The sequence below is a fragment of the Grampus griseus genome (genome assembly GCF_964374135.1).
Source record: "Grampus griseus genome assembly, chromosome: 10".
NCBI classification, from domain to species: domain Eukaryota; kingdom Metazoa; phylum Chordata; class Mammalia; order Artiodactyla; family Delphinidae; genus Grampus; species Grampus griseus.
The window spans coordinates 99855217-99878125 of NC_139004.1; the positions used below are offsets into that span (position 1 = coordinate 99855217).

The 22909-nt window shown below is 39.3% G+C and overlaps 1 protein-coding gene across 10 annotated transcripts in view; it reads right to left on the minus strand.

Moving 5' to 3' along the window:
* TMCC1 (transmembrane and coiled-coil domain family 1) overlaps window positions 1-22909 on the minus strand; it is a 228999-nt gene that overhangs the window by 16345 nt on the left and 189745 nt on the right. For all 10 annotated transcript variants that reach the window (XR_014297265.1, XM_082662863.1, XM_082662862.1 and 7 more), the window contains one exon: window positions 5425-6359. Coding sequence is in view for 9 of the 10 variants with exons in the window: in XM_082662863.1 (XP_082518989.1) it covers window positions 5425-6359 (935 nt within the window). In the remaining variant the exon portion in view is untranslated. The remainder of the gene's footprint in view (window positions 1-5424; window positions 6360-22909) is intronic.

A 22909-nucleotide genomic window follows, 5' to 3' on the forward strand; every position in this document is an offset into this window, starting at 1 on the left:
GACCAGAATGGACAGACATAGCTGGGGCAGGAGATTATGACATGAAATGGGAGCTTGAATACACTCCTGGCTGAACTGGGGAAAGAAAGTGAATTTTCCCTCCTTACCTTTTGTTACCATATTTATGTTGAAGCCCAAAAAGAGTCTAGTAAACACTGAACTAGCTAGCCTTCAGTTGAAAAGGAAAAAGCACAGAATCAGTCCCCAATTAACAATCAGTCCCCCAAACTTTCAGGAGAGGCAGGGCATTATCTTAAAGTCAAAAAGCAGCAGATGCCTAAAGCATATAGGGAATAAATAAAGGCTATAGGGGCTTTCTGGGCAATTTGCAGACTTGGTAATGACAGCTTTCTAATATCCTGCCACTTCTCAGACCATATCAGGTGCTTCCACAAACATTATCTCATTTAATAATCTCAACAACCCTGTACAATAGATACCATTACCCTGTTTTTACAGCGGAAACTGAGACTCGGGTGAGTTACATAAGGTCACACTGCTAATTAGTATCAGAACCGGCAGGAAAATTCAGGCTTGTCCAACCTTAATTAATTAATGAAGTAATTAATTTATTTGCTCTCCTTCTCTTCCCCTGTTCCTCCTTCCTCCCTCCCATTCTCCCTCCATTACCTCTTCAGTGGCTAAACTGGGAAGAGCCTATCTGTATGAAAGATCTCTTTGATGGAAGGTCTTACCCTTCTTATGAAGCATCTATTATGAGCACCTCTCAACTGGGCTTTTTTTCCTCTTATAAATGAAGAACTAATTTGATCCAATATTTTCAGTTTCCATTTCAAACGTATGGCCAAACTTAGTCTACATATCCTCTGGAGAGTCTCAGATCAACTTACAGTTGACAAACAGGTCTAACACACGGAATATGGGGCTAACATAGCTATATCTGACCATGTCTGTGTCTTATGCCCAGTGATAGTAAAAGTTCATACTTAAACAACAATTTCTTTAGTTAGAACTCCAATGGCCTGTGCCTAACTGGGTGAGCCTAGTTACTGACTGTTCTACTGCATGTGATGACTGCTCATGGTGACTGCCTCCTTCTGTATTTTTGCTCTTATGACTCAGTGCAATTTAAAATATCCCTGGGCTTAATACAAACAGTCTCAGAAGCCGATTTCCAAAGAACACTAATCCTCTTAAAATAGAAGCTTTCAAATGGCATTACTGTTCATCAACACCAGGAGTGTTTTCAGCCTGCCTAGCATGACACTGCTCTCTATACAGGCAGTAGCTGAGTAAAATTCCGGGCCAGACTCCCTAAGGGGAAAACTACAAAAGGAACCTGTAAAACTGTTGATGAATTGTTTTCCTAGTTCTCTCCTATTTTCAATGCATTTTGCCACAGCTGAACTTTTTCCTACTGTAGCTCAATACAGGATACCCACTTTGGGAACAGACTAATCCTCCAGCTTTTAGCAGCAAGTTAAATATATGTTAAACCATTTTACTGTGTGACCTGGCAAAAGTCACTTTATCTCTCTGGGGCTCAGTGTACTCATCTGTAGAATGAGATTAAACTAGATATCTAAGGGCCCCTTCTATCTCTGAAGTACTAAAGTGAACCCTGTTGCCACTAACAAATCTGTAATAATGCTCTAATGGGATGAAGAGATTAGCTGGATAAGGAGAATCTGAAGTCAGCACAGATCCCATCATTAAAAAAAAAATGTCTAATTCTTGTCTCCTACCTTCCCAAATTCATGATCCCACTTATATCTAAGAGTCCAATACAAAGCTCAAAGACTAAGTACCTAGTTACTGTCCCAAGGTTGAGGTGGAGTTCAGATCCGAGCTCAGCTACAATGACTTCCTGGGCTAAGTGCATGTGGGTGCTGAAGAAACACTCTTCCGTCATGGCGCAATCACGTGGGTGCTGAGAGGTTTCTGAATGCTTCTGATTATTCCAAAGTAGATGGTCTTGGGCAAAACTCTTTACCCTGGTGCTACTCACTGGGGTAGAGACCAATGGGAAGCATATTAAGTGAGTGACAGTGTTGAGAAGGGCCTCTGAAAAGGGGGAAATCAGGATGGGGGTGGAGGTTTACTTAAATAGGGGTCCCCTATTACTTACCTACACCTGAGAAAACTAGTGTAGATACTAGCTTGAGAAAACTTTCTAAAACTTGTGCATTCACAGAATTTTACAGAATATGTTAAAACAGGGACAACTTTTAGGAAAATATACACTGTGACCTGGAAAAGGCCTAATACCTCTTGCTAATAAAGTCAATGCTTCTTAGAGCTAGACTATAGGTTAGTTTTTCAATCATACAGATGTCAGGTTTGAGTTTGGGAAAAAAACTTGTTCTGGTATGAAAAGAACACAGGCTTTGGAGTCAGATAAAACTGGGTTTGATTCCTGGCTTTACCACTTAGAGAGTAATCTTTGGCAAAACTTAAAAACCTCACTGGGCCTCAATTTCCTCATCTGTAAAATGGGGTAATACAATGCACCTGCAGGGACATTGTGAGGATTAGCAAATATACATGAAGCATCCAGCACTATGCACATCATAGATGTTTAGTGAGAGAAGCTGCCAGAGGTACAGTCCTCCTCCTCCTCATTTAATACTGTGCATGGACTCCCTCCTGTCAACTCAGATATTAGTAAAATAAACTACAGCAGAGAAAATAAGCAGAAATGCATCTAGAGCAGCCATGTATGCGTTAACTGGTTTCTCGGTCACAGAAGAGTCCCTTAAGTCCATCCCTCCCTACTTCCTTCCTAGACAAAAAGCCAAGCCTGTAACAGAGTAGAAATAGAAATTAGCAAAGAGAGGCTGCTGCAGGCAGCTGACTAAGAGTGCAGAGAAGATGTGGAAAGGAGAAAGAACAAACTAAAAAGGCAGACGACAGAAGTTTAAAAAGCAAGCTGCCTAGGACCATTTATTGCAGAGGCATGTAAGCTGACACCCTCACTGAGCTGAGAGTATAGCTCTAAGAACACTGTTTTTTTTTTTTTTAACACTACTGTTTTAAGCTATTTCCAATCATGTTAGGCTCAATGTAACTACTCTGTTAAAAGAAGGTAGAGAAATTCTGCAAAAACACTTAAAATGTTAAAAGTTTTGGTGCTTAAAAGAATAAACTACAATCTGTGGGGAAAATTTCACTTATGTAGAACAGTTCAAAGACCAACAAAATTAGATAAATATATTTACCGTGTAAAGATATATGGAACGGAGGAGAAATCCCTTACTGCTCTATACATGGAAATACTGGTGCGACGAAATAGTTGAGTAAAACAGTTGTGAGTTTTCCACTGCTTTTCTTGGGAAAAAAAAAGATTCAAGATTCTGTTTTAAGGAAAGACCATTTTCAAGCTGCAGTGATTTGACAGTCAGATTACACATCACATTATGTATCCCTCTCGCCCCCTCTGTTTTTGAAAATTCACAAGTTTCCTTTATTCTCTCTTCATTCCATAAAACAAGTCATTCACTTACTACCAAGAACCCAAAATGCAATGAAAGAAATGCACTTCTCCTTAACGTCATACGTGGCTTGGACATGATTCTTTTAATGAGGTAATAATGAGGACCTAAACTTCTGTCCTGTCTGTGAATTATTTTAAATGGATACAAAGGAGGCCTTGGGAGACTCGTTTTTCCTCCCTGATTTTCTCACACTGGCCTACACCTGACTTGAAGACGTAACAAACTCTATATGAGTTTTAAGCTCTGGAAGAATTTAAAAACTGGAATGTTTTGCTATCTTTTCAAAATAAAGGGGTCAAAACAACTGACCGTGGAACGCCCAGGTCTCCATGTTCAGAGGGGTGTATTTTAATAGCAGCAGTAGCAGCTGCTACCTAACATCAATCAAGCACTTACCGGGCCAGGCACTGAGCTATGTGCTTTACATAAATTATTTCATTGAAATGGCACAATAATCTTATGAAGGACTATTATTATTTCTATGTTAGAGATGAGAAAATCAAGACTTAGAGAAGTTAAGAATCTTGCCCAGTTTTCAAGATTAGTAAGTGGCAGAACTAGAATTTGAACCCGGGAGTTAGGTTTAATGTAGTACAAAGGACCAGGTGTTTTATTTTTAGAGTCCATCTGAGTATTAGATTGCTCGCTGCTTTAGAAATTGTCTTCTGAGTATATTAAAGAATATACAACACAATGAAATAAGAATAGTCATATACTTGCTTTTAGAACTTCATTTCTCTCTCCCACACTCCTCTGTTCTTCTCCCTTAAGTCTTAAGTCAGAACCGAAGGACGGAAGAGTGAAGATAAGAGGTAGGACTGAGTGATTGATTAGCATTTTCTCCATCTGAAAACAGCTTGCTGAGGTAGCTCCTTTCAGAGCTAATTGATACACACGAATAATTTATTTCAGGCCCTGAAATTATCTCATAAAAGTAAACTTAAAAAAAAAAATCACTTTTATTATATATTTTTTTACAGGAGGTAAAGGGACCTTAGAGACTGTCTGCTCAATCCTTGACATTATAGTAAAAGTACTGAGGATTCCCTGTAGATCATAACTGGGACAAAACCACAATCCAGGCATTTCAGGGCCTAACCTGTGGCTGTTAACAGGCTGTGTGGCTCCTGTAATATTGGCCCTTAATCTGTATCAGTGAGGTGGCCTGGCTCTGGCTGACAAAGTGTGGATCTGAATGAGTACTCCACGTGGATATTATTTCTATCTGCACGTGATGGAAGCAAGGGGAAGGGACACACATTTGGAGAAAAGCTTAGAGTGGTCTAATGTGAATACAGTTTGTAATGTGAAACACAAAAAAGAGACCAGCTTCTACCTTTAGCAGATTATGACTCAAAGCACTTAGTCCTTTGCGAATTCTCTAACTATTGTAGAACGATTTCATGTTTAAGTCCACTCTCGTTCAAACATTTGCCAATTCATAAAAGTAACAGACAGGCTTATCTGGATTTATTTCCAGTCTAATCTTTCTATACCAATTGCCCAGATAAGTGTGTTTAAAGTCAAATATCTACAAGGTTCATTACATTTTGGCTGGGCTATATCTCTGATTTCTACAGAGTTCAGAGGGCTATAGATCTTTTAAATTCAATGTATTATAACTATAGGCTGCAATTGTTTGTGGTTCTGTGATTATAAATAAGTAGGTGGAATGCCTTAGAAAGCTTGGGTTTCATTTGAAATTTGAAGACTAGAGGGCTACAGTAATCATTAACCCCTGACTGAAACACTCCACTCGTGTGTGATCTTGGGAGTCATTTAACTCTGCTTGCCTCTCTTTTGCTCTCTATGATAAGAACTCATGCAAACATCACGTAACGTATCTAAAGTGCTGTGAATACTCCAGAGAAAGACACTGTACCAAGACCTTTTAAAGCTACTCCCCAGTATCCAAAGGGAGGGGAACCTAAACATAAATAATTGAGGATTTTAATTCCACGTAACTTACCTATATCGCTCCTCCTGTAAGGCCTGCATTATTAAGGAGTAGTCCCTCTGATAATGTTCCTTGAGGGTCTCAAAGGATTCCTCTAGTCTGGCCTGGGTCTCCCGGATCTCCTGGATCTCATGTAGTAGTGCATCAAATCCTGAGCTCTGCATGTCCAGGGTGTTTGTTTTGGAGCTGGATGCTCCTACAGCAATGCCTCCAGTGGTGCTGTTGGCTCCCACTGAGCCTGACGTGGCACTAGAACAATCTTCCTCACTACCATATTTGGGGCTGGACTGAAAGTTTGAAATTACTCCCAAAGCCTTTCCCGCATCATCCACTTGCCCTTCCTCTAAAGAGTCCTTCAGGTTAGGGATATTGTCTGCGCTGCCAAACTTATTCCGAATTAGTGAAGCGATCTCTCTGGGCTTAGAGACCACGGCCCCTGCTGCTGAATGGGTTGCCTGGGAGAAGCTGGAGAGTCCACCTTTAACACTGTCCACTACACCTTCACTGAAGCCGGTCACCTTTGCTCCCACATCCTTCAGACCCTGGTGCATGTCCCTGAAGACGTCCTTTGGCTGCCGGGGGATCCCATTCTGCTCCACCTCTCGGAGCTTCCTATGGTAGTGCTCAAGCTTCTTTTGTAGTTGGAGAATGGTCTGGGCAGATTTCTGGTTCTTCTTCTCAAAAACCTGCTTGATACGGGCGGCCTGCTGCTTGTCCGCACTGTTGGCAAGCTTCAGGTACTCGGCAACGTTGTCGTCCCGGGCTGTTTGTGCAATTTTGATTTGTTCTGTGAGCTTCAGGATCTTCTGCTGCAAGTGAGCAATAGCAGCCTTTGTGCGCTGAGGGTCTGGTGTTCCATCCACAGCGTCTGTGTGGAGGCTGCCATCAGTGCTGGAGGCCACCGCACTGGAAGTCTGGGGGAGGCTGCTTACTTCCAACCGCTCGATCTAGCATAAAAGCAAGAGGCGGATGTTAGAAGGAGCCCAAAAGGAGTAGCTCTCCAGAATCAATGGGCCCAAATGTATTGAAAATTTACTTACTCAGCACAGATAGCTGACCTAATTCCTCCTGTCCTGTACAAGCCCCATCTCCCTCTTGGATACTGTCCTCATACAAGTACCCTTTGCTTTAAGCATGAGTTCTATTTAAGTCTTTTGCTTTAAACAAAAAGACTTACACAAGACGTAAACTGGGGGTATTCTTCCTTTGCTAGAGGATTTATTACAGTATTTCTTTAAATAATAAACCTCTCCTAGTGGGTTTAAAGCATGAATTAATTCACAAACATTCAACACACATATTTTTGTTTAGAAGCATATCTATGTACAACAAGGTACATCTGTATTTCAATTTAATTATATGAATATCATCTTAGTATTCAGACATCACTGTATTCCAATTCATGCTTTCAGATTACGGTCATCTGAAAATGTTGGCAAGAAAAGGTAATTTAAGTGGCTAGATATAAAAATCCAATTGTTATCACAGTGTCTTTTTATCAAATCATGTCAAGGTTGATGCAATCATTCTCTGTTCTATTAGGGGCACTTAATGGGTAGCTGCAGACAGGTGAAGGAGGGAATGGGAGGGTACTGCTGAAAGGGCAAGGATGAACGTGGTATGTTCTTGAGAGTTCAAATCCCAAATCACAAGTAAATGTGATAAACTTAGGCAAGATAACATAGACAGTCAGGGACACAGACAGTAAGAGGTTAGTAATTAACAAGTCAATGACGAAGTGCAGACCTTTTGAAGCTCAAATTTTGTGAGTTCTATCTAGCAAAAGATTTTTATTAGGCAAGGGACTCCAAAACACATACAATGACTATCCTCTGGTATGCATGAGTGATCATTCAAGGAAGTTGAAGAAAAAGACAAATTGTTCAGATTTGAAAACTTACACTATAATGCTTCAAAGCCATTAGCCAAAGCTAAGGGGAGGTCATGTTTCTCTAACTCAGGAGAAAGAAGTCCTTCAAGAAGGCGCCCCTGGGTGTGGCTTGTGGTGGTGAATTAGGGAAGGGCCCATGGAAAAAGGCTTTAGAAACTTACTCTCTATTGAGTAGTAACCGAAATAAATAATAAAATAACAATTGCAGGGAAACAAAAATTCCCAGTAGGAGTGACAGTGTACAAGTTTACCATCCCGGAGACTAAGGGCACACTCTTTTCCTTGGTTCCCATCCCTAATCTGTCACCAGTAAACAATCTGCCAGGAAGAACTATATGTAGGTTACTCTCATATTTTAAAAAGTTGAATTAATTCTATAATGACAGTAATAAAACAAATCTGAAATATTCATGAAATGCTGATAATTAACTTGTCAGTCTAGAGATGCATTCTCCTTTTTTCATCTTGGCTGTATCTCCTCAGTTTTACTGTCTGAGCACGGACTATGCCGATCTCTAAAACACATTTAGTTCGTTACTGGATTCAATATATTACTACTAATGTGAACAGAAACAATATTATTTTCCTTCTAGATGAACAAACGTGAAATACTGTACATTTAAATAAAAGCAAAAGAATAATTTAAAACTGAAATGAATAACAAAAATGACATTAGGCTCCACTAATAAAAAGAATATGCAGAATAGTTAGGGACTAGCACAGTAACTGTTTTGTGTCACTTCTCCATCTGTCCTGTTCATCTTTAGGTGCGTGCTAATAAGCAGTGAGAGGGCCAGAGGGAAGGCAGCAGAAGAGAGGATGAGCCAGAGTTCCAGATAAACCAAGTCGCCAAGACTTGCAAGAGAAGCTCCTGGAAACCCACTCTCTTCAGTTCCTTCGGTTCACTCTCTTAAGCTGTACAGAGTTCCCATTGTGTGATTTTCCTTCTGAATGGAATTTCAGATCCCATAACTATAGTATGTAATATGACCCTGATTGTGTACTTATGTTTAATAGCTCAAAATCTACCACGGTATAAAAGGAAAGCAATATGAAACGTCTCTGGGCTTCCCTGGTGGCGCAGTGGTTGAGAGTCCGCCTGTGGATGCAGGGGACACGGCTTCGTGCCCCGGTCCGGGAAGATCCCACATGACACGGAGCGTCTGGGCCCATGAGCCATGGCCGCTAAGCCTGCGCGTCCGGAGCCTGTGCTCCACAATGGGAGAGGCCACAGCAGTGAGAGGCCCGCATACCGCAAAAAAAAAAAAAAAAAAAAAAAAAAAAAAGAAACGTCTCTAGATCTAAGACTACAAGCTTATGCATGGTCTAGTTTTCTTAGGTTCTTTCTTATTACTTGAATATCAACTTATATGCATTCTTGTTGTCTAAAGAAGTGCAGACATGGAAATCAAGTTTAACTGTTACTCTGGAAGGACAGAAATTGATCATACTGCTCAAAAGATGGCTTTGGGACTAGAATCAAGGTTTGTTGTTGTTTTCTAAATTATTATTTATTTATCAAAAAATAGTTGATTTACAATGTTGTGTTAATTTCTGCCGTACAGCAAAATGATTCAGTTACACATATATAATACATTCTTTTTTTTATTATATTTTTTTCCATTATGGTCTATCACAGAATACTGAATATAGTTCCCTGTGCCATACAGTAGGACCTTGTTGTTAGAATCAAGGTTTGATTACATCTCTAAAATTGAAAAAACCTGAATAAAGTTTCAATATAATTATTTACAAATCATCAGTTTAGATGTGTCTTTATTTCCCTGCACAGTAACTACAGAAATAAACCAGACTGTCTTTACTCCAACTCTGTCCTACCTGGCTGTTCGGAGCCCCACTATGTCCTTCCAGTGTGTGACTCCCACTTAGAATCATCAATATGGCTGCAAGAGCACAGCTGACAGAATCCACTGTCCTCGGCCTTGAGAAAGAAAGCTAACCCACAGCTTCAGCAGGAGGGTAGTTTACACTTGAAACCATGAATCACTGGATTACTCAGTAACTCCTCCCAATCCTGGCAGGCACTGTTCTTAAAAAGGAAGGCGAGAGAGAGCAGGAAATCAGGAGAGGAGAGGAGGGGAAGGGAGGGGAGAGAAAGAGGAGGAAAGAGAAAGATACATTGAACCACAGAATTATAGGACAGGGGTTGTGCATACTCTCTCGGTATCTTTTGAATTATGAACCAAGTCCTTGGTGGCCTGAATACTTAGCACTGGAAGGGCCTGACTTAGCTTTGAGTTGTGAACGTACCAAGTGAAAAGTTCTCTTTTCCAATAGTCTTTGCTAGCATACTAGGCTATCCACATAAAACAACATAAAATTAGATTCCTACTTCACTCCAGACAAACAACTATTGCAAATTTGAAATGTATAATTGCAAATGTGAAAAGCAAATTTAAAACCTTTTAGAAGGCAGTACTGGAAAATAGGAAAGGGTTTTCTTATACAGGAAAAGGCATAGATCAGAAAAACAAGACTATTAAGTCTGGCTACATTTAGTGTAGCAGTGAAGCATGGATTCTGGCATAAACTGCTTGGGTTGGAAACTGGCTTTGCTACTTACTAGCCATGTGACATTGGGCAAGTTATTTAACCTCTGTCTATATCCATTTCATCAACTGTAAAATATGGATAATACTAATGCCCATTTTCAGAAGACTGTTGTGAGGAGGAAGTGAATCAATGAACATAAAAACTCTCAAAACAGTACCAGGCACAGTGTAAGCTGTTAGTACTGGCTATTATTTTTGTACCATGTAAGCGGTTCTTTTTGAAAAATTCAAATATTAAAAGATTCCAGAATATACTTCCTTCCAAGATCTTTCACATTTCAGGCATAAACTAGGGGATACGAAGAGCCTGAACCAAAGGAATAATGTAATTCAACATTACATAAAGTAACAATAGTCATCTTTCTTGACAGTTGGTCTTGTGGCTAAGCAGCTGGTTGCCTAATCTTCCAGTTCTCACAATAACCCTACAAAGTAGACACTGTTATCACTAATTTACAAGTGAACTGACTGTGAGGTGCCTCCTACTACCTTATCACTTGGCAATTTGACAACAGCAGCAGCAATATCACCTTCACAGCAGGGTTTCCTATGACCATACCCCCTGAAGGGCTTTCAAATCTAATCATACCCACTAAATAGCAAGCAGCAGCCCACTTATTGCTGAGGTTAGAATTAATTTGTATAGAAAAAGCTAGGACCAAAAGTCAGTCAGTTAAACATATTTTGACTACTTATTGTAAGTTAGGCAATATGCTACAAGGCTAGAGATATGGTCAGAAGCCACAATTAATATCTAACTGTTGCTATAACAAGCAGACTATACTGCTTTGTTTGTACTTTGTCTCTTACTATTGAGAATTCATTGTTGAAATTATCTATTCACTGATCTGAATTAACTGACCAGAAAACAGCCCAAGAGAAAATTTTCAACAGCTATACCTCAAAACACTGATTAATCAAGGACAGAACTGGAGCCATCTATGGCAGAGTTTTGATAAAGCTTTATAATGGCTTTCAATTTTCATTTGCAAATATATTAAAGATCTGTCGACTTTCTCTAAGTGGATTAAAGTGTTAGAACACGGCAGGACCCAGCTCTGAGAACAGTCATATATAAAGGCAACACGGTGGAAAGGGCAATTTCAAGAGTAAAAGGACCTGGGTTCAAACCTGACTCTGTCACCTCACAGCTGTGCGTCTCTGGGCCATCTACTAGTTCTCTTTGAACCTAAATTTTCTCTTCCATACAATGGGGCTATCATTTTCTCATGAGATTATTTGAAAAGATGTTAAATGTGTGTTATGCCTGCCAAGCGAGGTAAGCATTCAAGAAGTTACCTTTTTCTATTCCTTACATGGTTCATTACTCAAAATCCAAGATATGTATATTTGTAGCTAAAAAAGATTCAGAAATCCCTGACTTGACATTGCTATCTTCAATAAAAGCCACAGTCCCATTCTGCTTACTTAGTATGATGAAGTCATCTTATCTATGCTTTATAGAGTATTGTCTCTCTCAGGCAACCTCATACTCTGCACATTAAATAATCCGTATCTTTTCTGAGAAAATGAAGAAGGAATTTTACGATAAAAGAAAGGGGGTAGAGAGTGAGGAAGTCTTTGTAGTTAATCTGAAAACAAATACAAGCTTGACTATCTTGGTTTTTTTGAAAGGGTATCTTTTCCAAAGCCAATTTCACAGAATGGGTTGTGCCGTCGCCTGTGCAAGTTGACGCTGGGGCACCTGCAGACCACTGTTCTGCCAAATATTTTCTCAGAGATACAGTAGCCATGTTTCGAATCAAAATTGGAGTGTATGGTTCAATTCAAGTACACTTAGTGGGGGCAATAAGATAGAAAATTTGATTTGGGGGAGGCCACTCCCCAAATCCAATACAAATGGTAATCCCTAGAGATTCTTAATCTTGGCCCTAAGAACCACAAGGAATCTACCTTCTAATCGATAATAAACATGAACAGGCTCTGGTTGGTCTTATAAGCTTTTCTTCTTCTGCCAGGCGGATTGTGTTGAGAACATAAAACACAAGAAAGAGTCCTGCCTTAGGTGTTACACAGCTCTGGATCTGAATTTTGCATCATCTCCTTCAGGCTTGCCTTTCCACCTCCCCCATGTCTCATCCCTAACAAAAATAAAAGAAACCCCACAGTCTATCAGCACTTTGTGAAGAAAGTATATCTTAATCATGACAATGTTTTTTCACCTATCTCCACAGTCTCACTGTAGAAACAAATGCCCTTCCCTCCTCACAGTCAGCACAACTCTGTTGAGCAAATTTCTCTTGTGCGATTCTGACCGAAGTTGAATTTGCCATGCTGTGAAATGGAGAGTAGATCTCAAGTGGGTGTAAAAGAAAATAAAAATAGACTAAATTCCACTATCCCACAGCAAGCAAGCCTTTTCTCTAAGCATTCCATATTCTGCTTTGGACCTAAAACCAAGATTCATGTCATAGTCTAAAAAACAGGCCTTTTCAGTTGTCATAAAATTTTTTCTTAATTTGATAAATAATTCTTATACAGACCAAAGAGTTTCCTATAAGTTCTAGGAATCACCTTTGCACTTTTTTACACAGAACTTTAGTACATGAAACAACCCTAGGTTCCGTGGAGATGTGTCTGGATCACCACAGAGGGGAATAGTGAAGCCAAGTGAGCAGGACTCCTGGAACCCTGATTACCTCTTCTTTCATTTATTTTATATGGGTATCCTGGGAAATTTTTGCTTAGAAAAAGAAAAGGAAACAATGTTTTATTGTTTATTTTTAAAAAGTTTGACAGGGATGCAAGCATGGTTCAACATCTGCAAATTAATCAATGTGATAGACCACTCTAACAAAATGAAGGATAAAAATCATGTGATAATCTCAATAGATGCAGAAAAAGCATTTGACAAGATCCAACACTCATTTTTGATAAAAAATTCTCAATAAAATGGGTATAAAAGGAGGATATGTCAATGTAATAAAGATCATATATGACAAACCCACAGCTAACATCATACTCGATGATGAAAAATAGAAAGCTATCTCTCTAAGATCAGGAACAACACAAAGATGCCTACTCTCACTATTCTTATTCAACATGACATTGGAAATCCTAGCCAGACAATTAGATAAGAAAAAGAAATAGAAGGTATCCAAATTGGAAAGGAAAAAGTAAAACCATCACTACTTGCACATGATATGATTTTAAACACAGAAAATCCTAAAGATTCCAAAAAAGTACTAGAAATAATAAACGAATACAGTAAATTTGCAGGGTACAAAATCAGTATTGAAAGATCTGCTGCATTTCTATGCACTAATAATGAACTAGCAGAAAGAGAAAATAAGAAAACAATCCTATTTTCAATCACAACAAAAAGAATAAAATACCTAGGAATAAATTTAACCAAGGAGGTTAAAGACCTGTACACTGAAAACTATAAGACGTTGTTTAAAGAAATTGAAGAAAACACAAAGAAATGGAAAGATATTCCACTCATGAACTGAAAGAATTAACATTGTTAAAATGTCCATACCACGTAAAGCAATCTACAGATTCAGTGCAATCCCTACCAAAATCTCAATGACATTTTTCATAGAAATAGAACAAAAAATCCTAAAATTTGTACAGAACCACAAAACACCCTGAATAGCCAAAGCAATCCTGAGAAAAAAGAACAAAGCTGGACATATCACACTCCCTGACTGCAAATTATACTACAAAGCTTTAACAATAAAAACAACATGGTACTGGTAGAAAAACAAACATACAGATCAACAGGACAGAATTGAGAGCCCAGAAATTAACCCACAATTAATTTATGACAAAGGAGCAAACAACATACACTGGAGAAAGGACAGTCTGTTCAATAAATGGTGTTGGAAAAACTGGACAGCCACATGCAAAAGAATGAAACTAGACCACTATCTTACACCATACACAAAAAATTAACTCAAAATGGTTTAAAGATTTGAAAGTAAGACCTGAAACCATAAAAATCCTAGAAGAAAACATAGGCCTTATAGTCTAACATGGGTCTTGCAATATCTTTCTCAGTATGTCTCCTCAGGGAAGGGAAACAAAAGCAAACATAAACAAATAGCACTGCATCAAACTAAAAAGCTTCTGCACACCAAAGGAAATCATCAACAAAACAAAAGACAACCTACTGAATGGGAGAAAACGTTTGTAAATGATATGACCGATAAGGGGTTAATATCTAAAATATATAAAGAACTCATACAACTCTACAATAACAACAACAAAATACAAACAATCTGATTAAAAAATGGGCAGAGTGGGACTTCCCAGGTGGCGCAGTGGTTAAGAATCCACCTGCCAATGCAAGGGACACGGGTTCCATCCCTGCCTGGTTCAGTAAGAGCCCACATGCTGCGCAGCATCTAAGCCCGTGTGCCACAATTACTGAGCCTGCACTCTAGAGCCTGCGAGCCACAACTACTGAGCTGCATGCTGCAACTACTGAAGCCCACGTGCCTAGAGCCCATGCTCCACAACAAAAGAAGCCACCGCAATGAGAAGCCTGCGCACTGCAACAAAGAGTAGCCCCCGCTTGATGCAACTAGAGAAAGCCCGCACGCAGCAGCGAAGACCCAACGCAACCAAAAATAAATAAAAATTAAAAAAAAAAGTTACTTCACACCCATTAGAATGGCTATTATCAAAAAGAAGCCAGGGCTTCCCTGGTGGCGCAGTGGTTGAGAGTCCACCTGCCGATGTAGGGGATACGGGTTCGTGCCCCAGTCCGGGAAGATCCCACATGCCGTGGAGCGGCTAGGCCCGTGAGCCATGGCCGCTGAGCCTGCGCGTCCGGAGCCTGTGCTCCGCAACAGGAGAGGCCACAGCAGTGAGAGGCCCACGTACCACAAAAAAAAAAAAAAGAAGAGAAATAACAAGTGTTGGTGAACAGAGAATAGGAAATCCTTGTACACTGTTGATGGGAATGTAAATTGGTGCAGCCACTATGGAAAACAGTGGAGATTCCTCAAAACATCAAGAACAGAACTACCATATGATCCAACTATTCTACTTCTGCGTATTTACCAGAATAATAGGAAACACTAATTTGGAAAGAGCACCCCTATAATCATCACAGCATTATTTATAAGCCAAGATACGGAAACAACTTAAGTGTCCATTAACTGATGAATGGATAAAGAAGATGTGGTGTGTGTGTGTGTGTGTATGTGTGGTGTGTGTATACACATACATATACATACACACAATGGAACACATACATATACATACACATATACACAATGGAATACCACTCAGCCATATAAAAAGATGAAATCTTAACATCTGTGACAACATGGATGGACCTTGAGGGTATTATGCTAAGTAAGTCAGATGGAGAAAATTTCACTCATATGTGGAATAAAAAACAAAATAAAACAAATAAATGAACAAACAGAACAAAAACAAAACACGTAGATATAGAGATTAGATTGGCGGTTACCAGAGAGGAAGGAGGGTTGGGGGAGGGCAAAATGGGTAAAGGGGGTCAACTGTATGGTGCCAGATGGAAACTAAACCTTTGGTGGTGCACATGAAGTAGTGTATACAGAAGTTGAAATACAATGTTGTACACATGAAACTTATGTCAAGTTACAGACCAATGTTACAGCAATTAAAAATACACACACACAAAATCACACTCAAAAAAAGTTTGAAAAATCATTGATACACAAGTAATACTCATGACAAGAATCCTGGTCACTTGTGAATTTGGCACTACAGTCTAGTTTGTCTCAAACTTCCCTTTTCAATTGAGAACCACTTAAGGCCCCACTCTCTTTTCTACCACCAGCACTTTTCAGGTCCATCTTCATCAAAAACAAAGTTTTAAAATCACTTCATGGGTGACGTGCACTGAAATGTGAATTCTGGTGGGGTTTACTCTCTAGCTTTGTAGCTGAAGATCCTACCATGTGCAAAATTTTGACAAAAAAACTATATCATGGATCACTTGGAAATAATGGAAACTTTAAATCTATATATGCTAAGGGTCAAAACTATAATTTGGTTCTTCTGACATGGCACACTGTTTCACACTTCCAGGCTTCTGCCCACAAGGCTCCCTCGGCCAGTCCAGGGTATATTCTCCTTTCCTTTTCTGGCTGAAGGAAACCCAGTTCAGGCATAACCTCCTTCAGGAAATCTTTCCTGACAACCTCCCTCTCCCAGCTGGATTAATGGCTCCTCCTTTATATTCTTTTACCTATGTTTCTGTATCACTTGTCCCTATCACATTATGCTGAAATGACTGCTTGAGTGTGTTGCCTCCACTGACAGTTCCTGAGGGCAGGGCTCACATCACATTCATCTTTGTGCCCCAAGAAGGTACCACAATGCCTTGGACAAAGAAGATATCAAGTAAATGTTCAATATAAATGCTCATCAGCATCTCCTTAAAATGATTCTTTTAGATCTCATATGCCATGCAGTGACTGAGCCTATGTTACTCTGAATGGAAAAAAGGTCAGAATTTTTGTAAGAAAAATAGCTTCCAACAGATGATATTCATCCCTCCAAGGCTGCTGAGGAAAAACTGCTGACTGAGTTGAATATGAGTTTAGATTATTAACATCCTAAATGGCCAACCTGTTCCAACCCCACTGCAAAATATCCATTATGGAATCTAGGGCTGTTGCTCTGAATTGCTTTGTCACAGGAGGACTGATTTCCTGGCTTACGTGAAATACATCATTGAGGATTTGCACTGCCAGATGTACTTCAGGCCCGATGTTTGGATTTAACAGGTTCATGTGAGACTGGGAGGGAGGGAGGAAAAGGGAGGAAAAGGAAGGAAGAAAGGAAGGAAGGAAGGGAGGGAGGGAGGAAAGAGAAAGAAAGAAAGAGAGAAAGAGAGAAAGAAAGAAAGAATGAAAGAAAGTTAGTCCATAAGGAGCCTACAAAATCACAGTATCGATGGTGTAAGTATAAAATTATATTCTGCTTTGTTATGGTTAGGAGTTTTTTTTATAAGCACAGATTCTTTGAGCTAGAAAGGAACCAAACAGGTCATCCAGTGAGCCATGGCCGCTGAGGCTGCGCGTCCGTCCGGAGCCTGTGCTCCGCAATGGGAGAGGCCACAACAGTGAGAGGCCCGCGTACCGCAAAACAAAACAAAACAAAACAAAACAAAAAACTCATATAAAACCCATGTGTGGATAAGCCAATTTGTAAAACTGCCACCAATGAGTTCCCCTTTACAGGTTAATTCCCTGCAAATACTTTTATGACACAGTCTAATTAAGACAAAAGATTTCTAAGCCTCAGCTTAATCCTATTTATTTCAAGCAATTCTGATAAAACAAATTCTAAAAAGCAATGAAAGAATTTGGAAAGCTCCATGGGTTTGTGATAATCTGGCTGTCTCTGAACTGGCTACTGTTAGGCTTGTTAGCTTGTGAAGAGTAAAGGCTCTAAGCAGGGGCTGTCCAAACTGTATACCCCCAATTCCATTTTATGGCTTAATTACTCTTCTTTCTCTTAAAATGGTCTTAAATATCATTTATTTGCTAACGGCTTCCAAATGCATACCGCAGCCCATACTTCCCTTAAGTCTAGACTCATATATCCAACTACCTACTCAATATCTCTACTTGGATGTCTAACAATCATTTCAAATTTACTATGTACAAAACTGTGGGGCTTCCCTGGTGGCGCAGTGCTTGAGAGTCCGCCTGCTCATACAGGGGACGCGGGTTCGTGCCCCGGTCCGGGAGGATCCCACGTGCCGCGGAGCGGCTGGGCCCGTGGGCCATGGCTTCTAAGCCTGTGCGTCCGGAGCCTGTGCTCCGCAAAGGGAGAGGCCACAACAGTGAGAGGCCCGCGTACTGCAAAAAACAAAACAAAACAAAACAAAACTGAGTTCCTGACATCCCACAAACCTGCTTCCCCTGCAGTCTTTCCCATCTCAGATAATGGCTACTTCACTGATCCACGGGATCAGATCCAAAGCCTTAGTGTCATCTTCGACTCCTCTTTCTTTCTCATACCTTACCCAGTTAACATTAATAAAGACAGATGCTAATACATATAGTATAGTACTTACTGTGTGCCAGGCACTGTTCTAAGTTCTTTTTCAGTTTAGTAAATTGTTCAGTTCTCACAATGACACTGCAAGATGACTATTATTATTATCTCTATTTTATAGCTAAGAAAACCAAAGCATAGAGAATTTAAGTTGTCCGAGATCACAAAGTAAAGAAGTGGCAAAGCCAATGTTCGTACCCAGATAGTCTGGCTACAGAGTCTGCGTTGTTACCCCCTATGCACACTACACTGCGCCAGCAAAATGTTTTGGGCTCTACTTGCTAAAGAGATGCAGAATCTGACTACTTCTCACTATATCTCAACTGCTGCCACCCTGGTGTAAAACACTATCAGCTCTTGCCTGGACTACTGCAATGGTTTCCTACACTATTATTGCAATGATATTTTTATAATCAATTATATGAAGAGCAGCCAGAGTGGCCCTTTAAAAATGTAAGTCAAATCACAACAGTCTTTTACATCTAAAACTTTCCAGTGGCTCCATAACTCAGTCAGAGTAAAAGCCAAAGTCCTTACAATGGCCTAAATGACTATGATCTGGCACCTGCCCCACATCCATAATCTCTCTGACTCCACCTCCTACTACTTACTCATCCCTTCACTCCACTGCCACCAGCTACAATGGCTTCCTTGCTACTCCTAGAATGTGCCAGGCACGCACCATTTCAGTGCTTTTTCACTTCATGTTCCTTCTGTCTGGAACGCCTCTCCCCAGACACCTGCATGGCTTACTCTATCTACCTCTTTTAAGTCTCTGCTCCAATGTCACCTTAGTAGTGAGGTGTTCCCTGACACTGTATTTAAAATTACAGCCTCTGCTTCCATTATGAACTCCCTATTCTAGCTTCTAGACTTCTTTTCTCTCCATAGAACTTTTTACCTCATGACATATATTTTGATATATATCAACAAAAACTAGAATGTAAAGTCCACGAAGGTAGTGATTTTTGTGTGTTGTCCACTTCTGTTTCTCTAACACCTAAAACTGTGCATATAGCACTTAGTAGCTGCTTAAATGTTTCCCAAATGAATGAAATTATTTCCTATTCACTTATCTATTCAGAAACTATTTTGGGTATTGGCTGTTTACAATTCTCTTTCATTACAACCTAAAGTGTTTTTGTTTATTGTAATACCAAGAGGTCTTAACAAGGTTATTTATAACTTTATCTGCATTATAATAGGATCCTATTAAATCAAAGACTGACTTCTAATGCTCCTTGAAATATCTTACCGTCATACATTAAGAATATTTGGCTCACTATGGAAAACCATGTGGAGGTTCCTCAAAAAACTAAAAATAGAGTTGCCATATGATCCAGCAATCTCACTCCTGGGCATATATCCAGACAAAACTATAATTCAAAAAGACACATGCACCCCAACATTCATTGCAGCACTATTTACAATAGGCAAGACATGGAAACAACCTAGACATCCATCAACAGATGAATGGATAGGAAGATGTGGTACATATATATAATGGAATACTACTCAGCCACAAAAAGAATGAAATAATGCCATTTGCAGCAACATGGATGGACCTAGAGATTATCATACTAAGTGAATTAAGTCAGAAAGAGAAAGATAAATAGTGTATGATATCACTTATATGTGGAATCTAAAATATGACAGAATTGAACCCAGCTACGAAACAGAAACAGACTCACGAATATAGAGAATAGACTTGTGGTTGCCAAGGGGCAGGGAATTGGGGGAGCGATGGAGTGGGAGGTTGGGATTAGCAGATGTAAGTTATTATATATAGAATGGATAAACAACAAGGTCCTGCTGTGTAGCACACGGAACTATATTCAACATCCTATGATAAACCGTAATGGAAAAGAATAATAAAAAAATGTATATATATGTATAACTAAATCACTTTGCCGTACAGCAGACATTAACACAACACTGTGAGTCAATTATACTTTAATAAAAAAATTTTTTTAAATATTTGGCTCAGACATCAGACATTTTTCAATTTGAAAGGCTTATGAATTAAATGCCCAACATTATTACTTTCCTATGTGAACTATTTGAACATTTCTAGGATTATCTCACTAGGTTTATTCCTCAGATAGGTATCTTCTGAGGCTATGAAAGCTCAAGGTTCAATCCGCCTTATACGTAAATCTGATGATGATGGTGATAGTCTTAAATGTACTAGTAATTGAATGTTTACTATGTACCTGGTGTTGCTGTAAGTGCTTTGCTTATATTTACCTAGTTAACCCTCAAAACAACCTTAGGAAATATATGCTATTATAATTCCTAATTTTACAGCTGAGGAAACTGAACTAGGAGAAGTAAAGTAACAAGGTCACACAACGGTAAGCAGCAGGGCCAGGACTTAAATCCCATAGGTTTTGGCTTCAGAGTCCTTGTCCTTAACTATTTCCCTATAATGCTTTTTGTAACAGCCACGATTACCACCAGTTGGATCAACATAAAAAGGAGGCATTGATGATTTCTACAAAGTCAGACTCCAGATGGGAATCCCATATTTAGGATTACAACCCCCTTCCTAAAGTCTATTAAATATATATATTATATATATGGAGCATGAAGTGAGGTACTACTAGAGCTATCCAGATAGTAGTAGTATGGCACTGTCCCAAAGCAGCTAACATAAAGGGAAGTACAGGCAAAAAGTAATTTAACATTTCTATGATCTTTAAAAACTGATGACTCTCAAGATATTAGATAGTTTACACAGCAGGTATTCAAACTTTATATGTGTATCTGCTTTATTCTACTGTACAAAAAAGCAGCTATGTTCTCAAAATTAAGTACAAATTCTAAGAAAGGTAAGAGCCTAGAGTATCACTTGTCAAAGATTTTATATATTTTTTAATGAACAGAATTGATCTGAGAAGAGTTTATCAAGAGTGCAATAATGATCTGTCCCTCTTTTTAAATAAATTTATCTTAAAATAATTTTTATTTAGTTGCAAGTAATCAAATCATGGTAGAACTACAGTCATTCCTTTGTGATATAATGTTTAGAGCTGCTTAGATTCTTCTCATTCAAGATCTGTAACGACAATGGATGATATATAAACCAACGTTCTCAAATAGAACATAAGGGATACAATCTAGTTCATATTTCCAAGTTATAATGGGACAACTATGCTAAAAGAAAGGTCTAAATTGAACACATCTATATAAAAAAAGCATAAATATGTGACTGGTATAAATTTCAGAGGGTAGTCCAATTGTCTCTCAGGTTTTTAAATGGAGGTATCTATAACTCCTAAAAGGGGTAAGAAATCACTGAAATTCAGGCTTCCAAAGAATGAAAATCAATACATACAAATATTAACTGAGATAATAGGAAGGAAATTCAACTATTTAAAGATGTCTGAAGAGACAAATTGAATGCTTAAGCCTCTGTGAAAGAATTACTTAAATGGGAAGGAGCCAACCTTCATAACTTGTTTGTGCATTTCTACACTCTGTTCCCTGGGGGGAGGCTTGCTCAACTGTGGACAGTGCTATCCTATCAGGGAGCACTAGGAAATATGTGGGTCACGTCTCCTGCAACGCACAGCCTTACCCAGTCTTAAACGCCAATAAGTGACCTCACTGAAAAAAGTACTGCATGGGTTCTAGAATTATTCCAGAGAATGGGAAAAGAGGAGACACAGAGAACAAGATCAGCCATGAATTCTGGTCCTTCCTGTCTTGGTCAATTCTTTCACGTGTGATAAGTAACAGCAAGATTTCAGTTTTTCTGATAAATTACAAATAAAGTAAAAGTAAAAAAGTATGTGATGAAAATGACTAGCTTAGGGATTTTGCATATTAAAGGAAGAACTTTTCTACTATGTAGGTAGAAAAGTTGTATGTAGGTATCTATAAGGTACAAATGTAAGACAGCCTAGAGAAAATCAGTAGATAGATGGACTTCATGGTGCTATGAGACTAAGGAAGCAGGGTGTAGAAAAGATCAAGGCTTCTACTATTTAATTAATTTTGCAATTATCCTTTGTTCTTCTTAGCTAACGTACTGAACAAAGGTGGAATCCCTGCTCTCAAGAAACACACAACCTAGTTGGTGAGACAGAGAAATGAAACACAGGTCTGATTAAGCAAATGATATGGTAGATATGAAGGTAAAGTACTTCTTGAATACAGGAACGGAGAGGGAACAGGGAAGGCTTCTTGGAGGAGGTGAAAAACGAAATGAGCCTTGAAGGAAGAAGTTTTTGATAAAAATGAGAAGGGGTAAGGAAAGGCATTTCAGGTTGACCGCCAGTATGAGCAAAGGCCCAGAAGAAGGAAATGTAATAGCCTCTTCAAGACGACTGAATGGTTCATGAGACTGTAAAAGTATGGCACAGGAGAGGGCTATGGTGGGAGATAAGCTCCCAAGGTAGGTCTAAACTGTTTTGGACTTTATTCCGAGGATATCACTAAAGGTTTCCCAATGGTAAAGGTAGTACAATCTCCTTTGGAATCTAGATGTACAGATCCAAAGGGCTACTTGACTATATCAAAATCTACATGACCAAAACCAAACACTGTGATCCTTCTCGAAACCTGGTTCTCTTACAGTATTCTATACCTCAGGGAAAGCATTACTATCCATCAGGTTACACAAGCCAAACCAAACCATGCCAAAGCCCAGGAATCATCCTTGACATCATCTGCCTTCTACCTATATCCAATCCAATACCAAGTCCTATGTATTTTACTTTCCAAATTTCTGTCAAATTATAATACTTCCCACCTATCTCTACTTATTTCTACCGTCAAACCCTTAGGACAAAATCTTGTCCTCTCAGGACTTCCCTGGCGGTGCAGTGGTTAAGAATCTGCCTGCCAATGTAGGGGACACGTGTTCTAGCCCTGGTCAAGGAAGATCCCATATGCCGCGGAGCAACTAAGCCTGTGTGCCACAACTACTGAATCTGTGCTCTAAAGCCCGCAAGCCACAACTGCTGAGCCCGCGCTCTAGAGCCCACGAGCCACAACTACT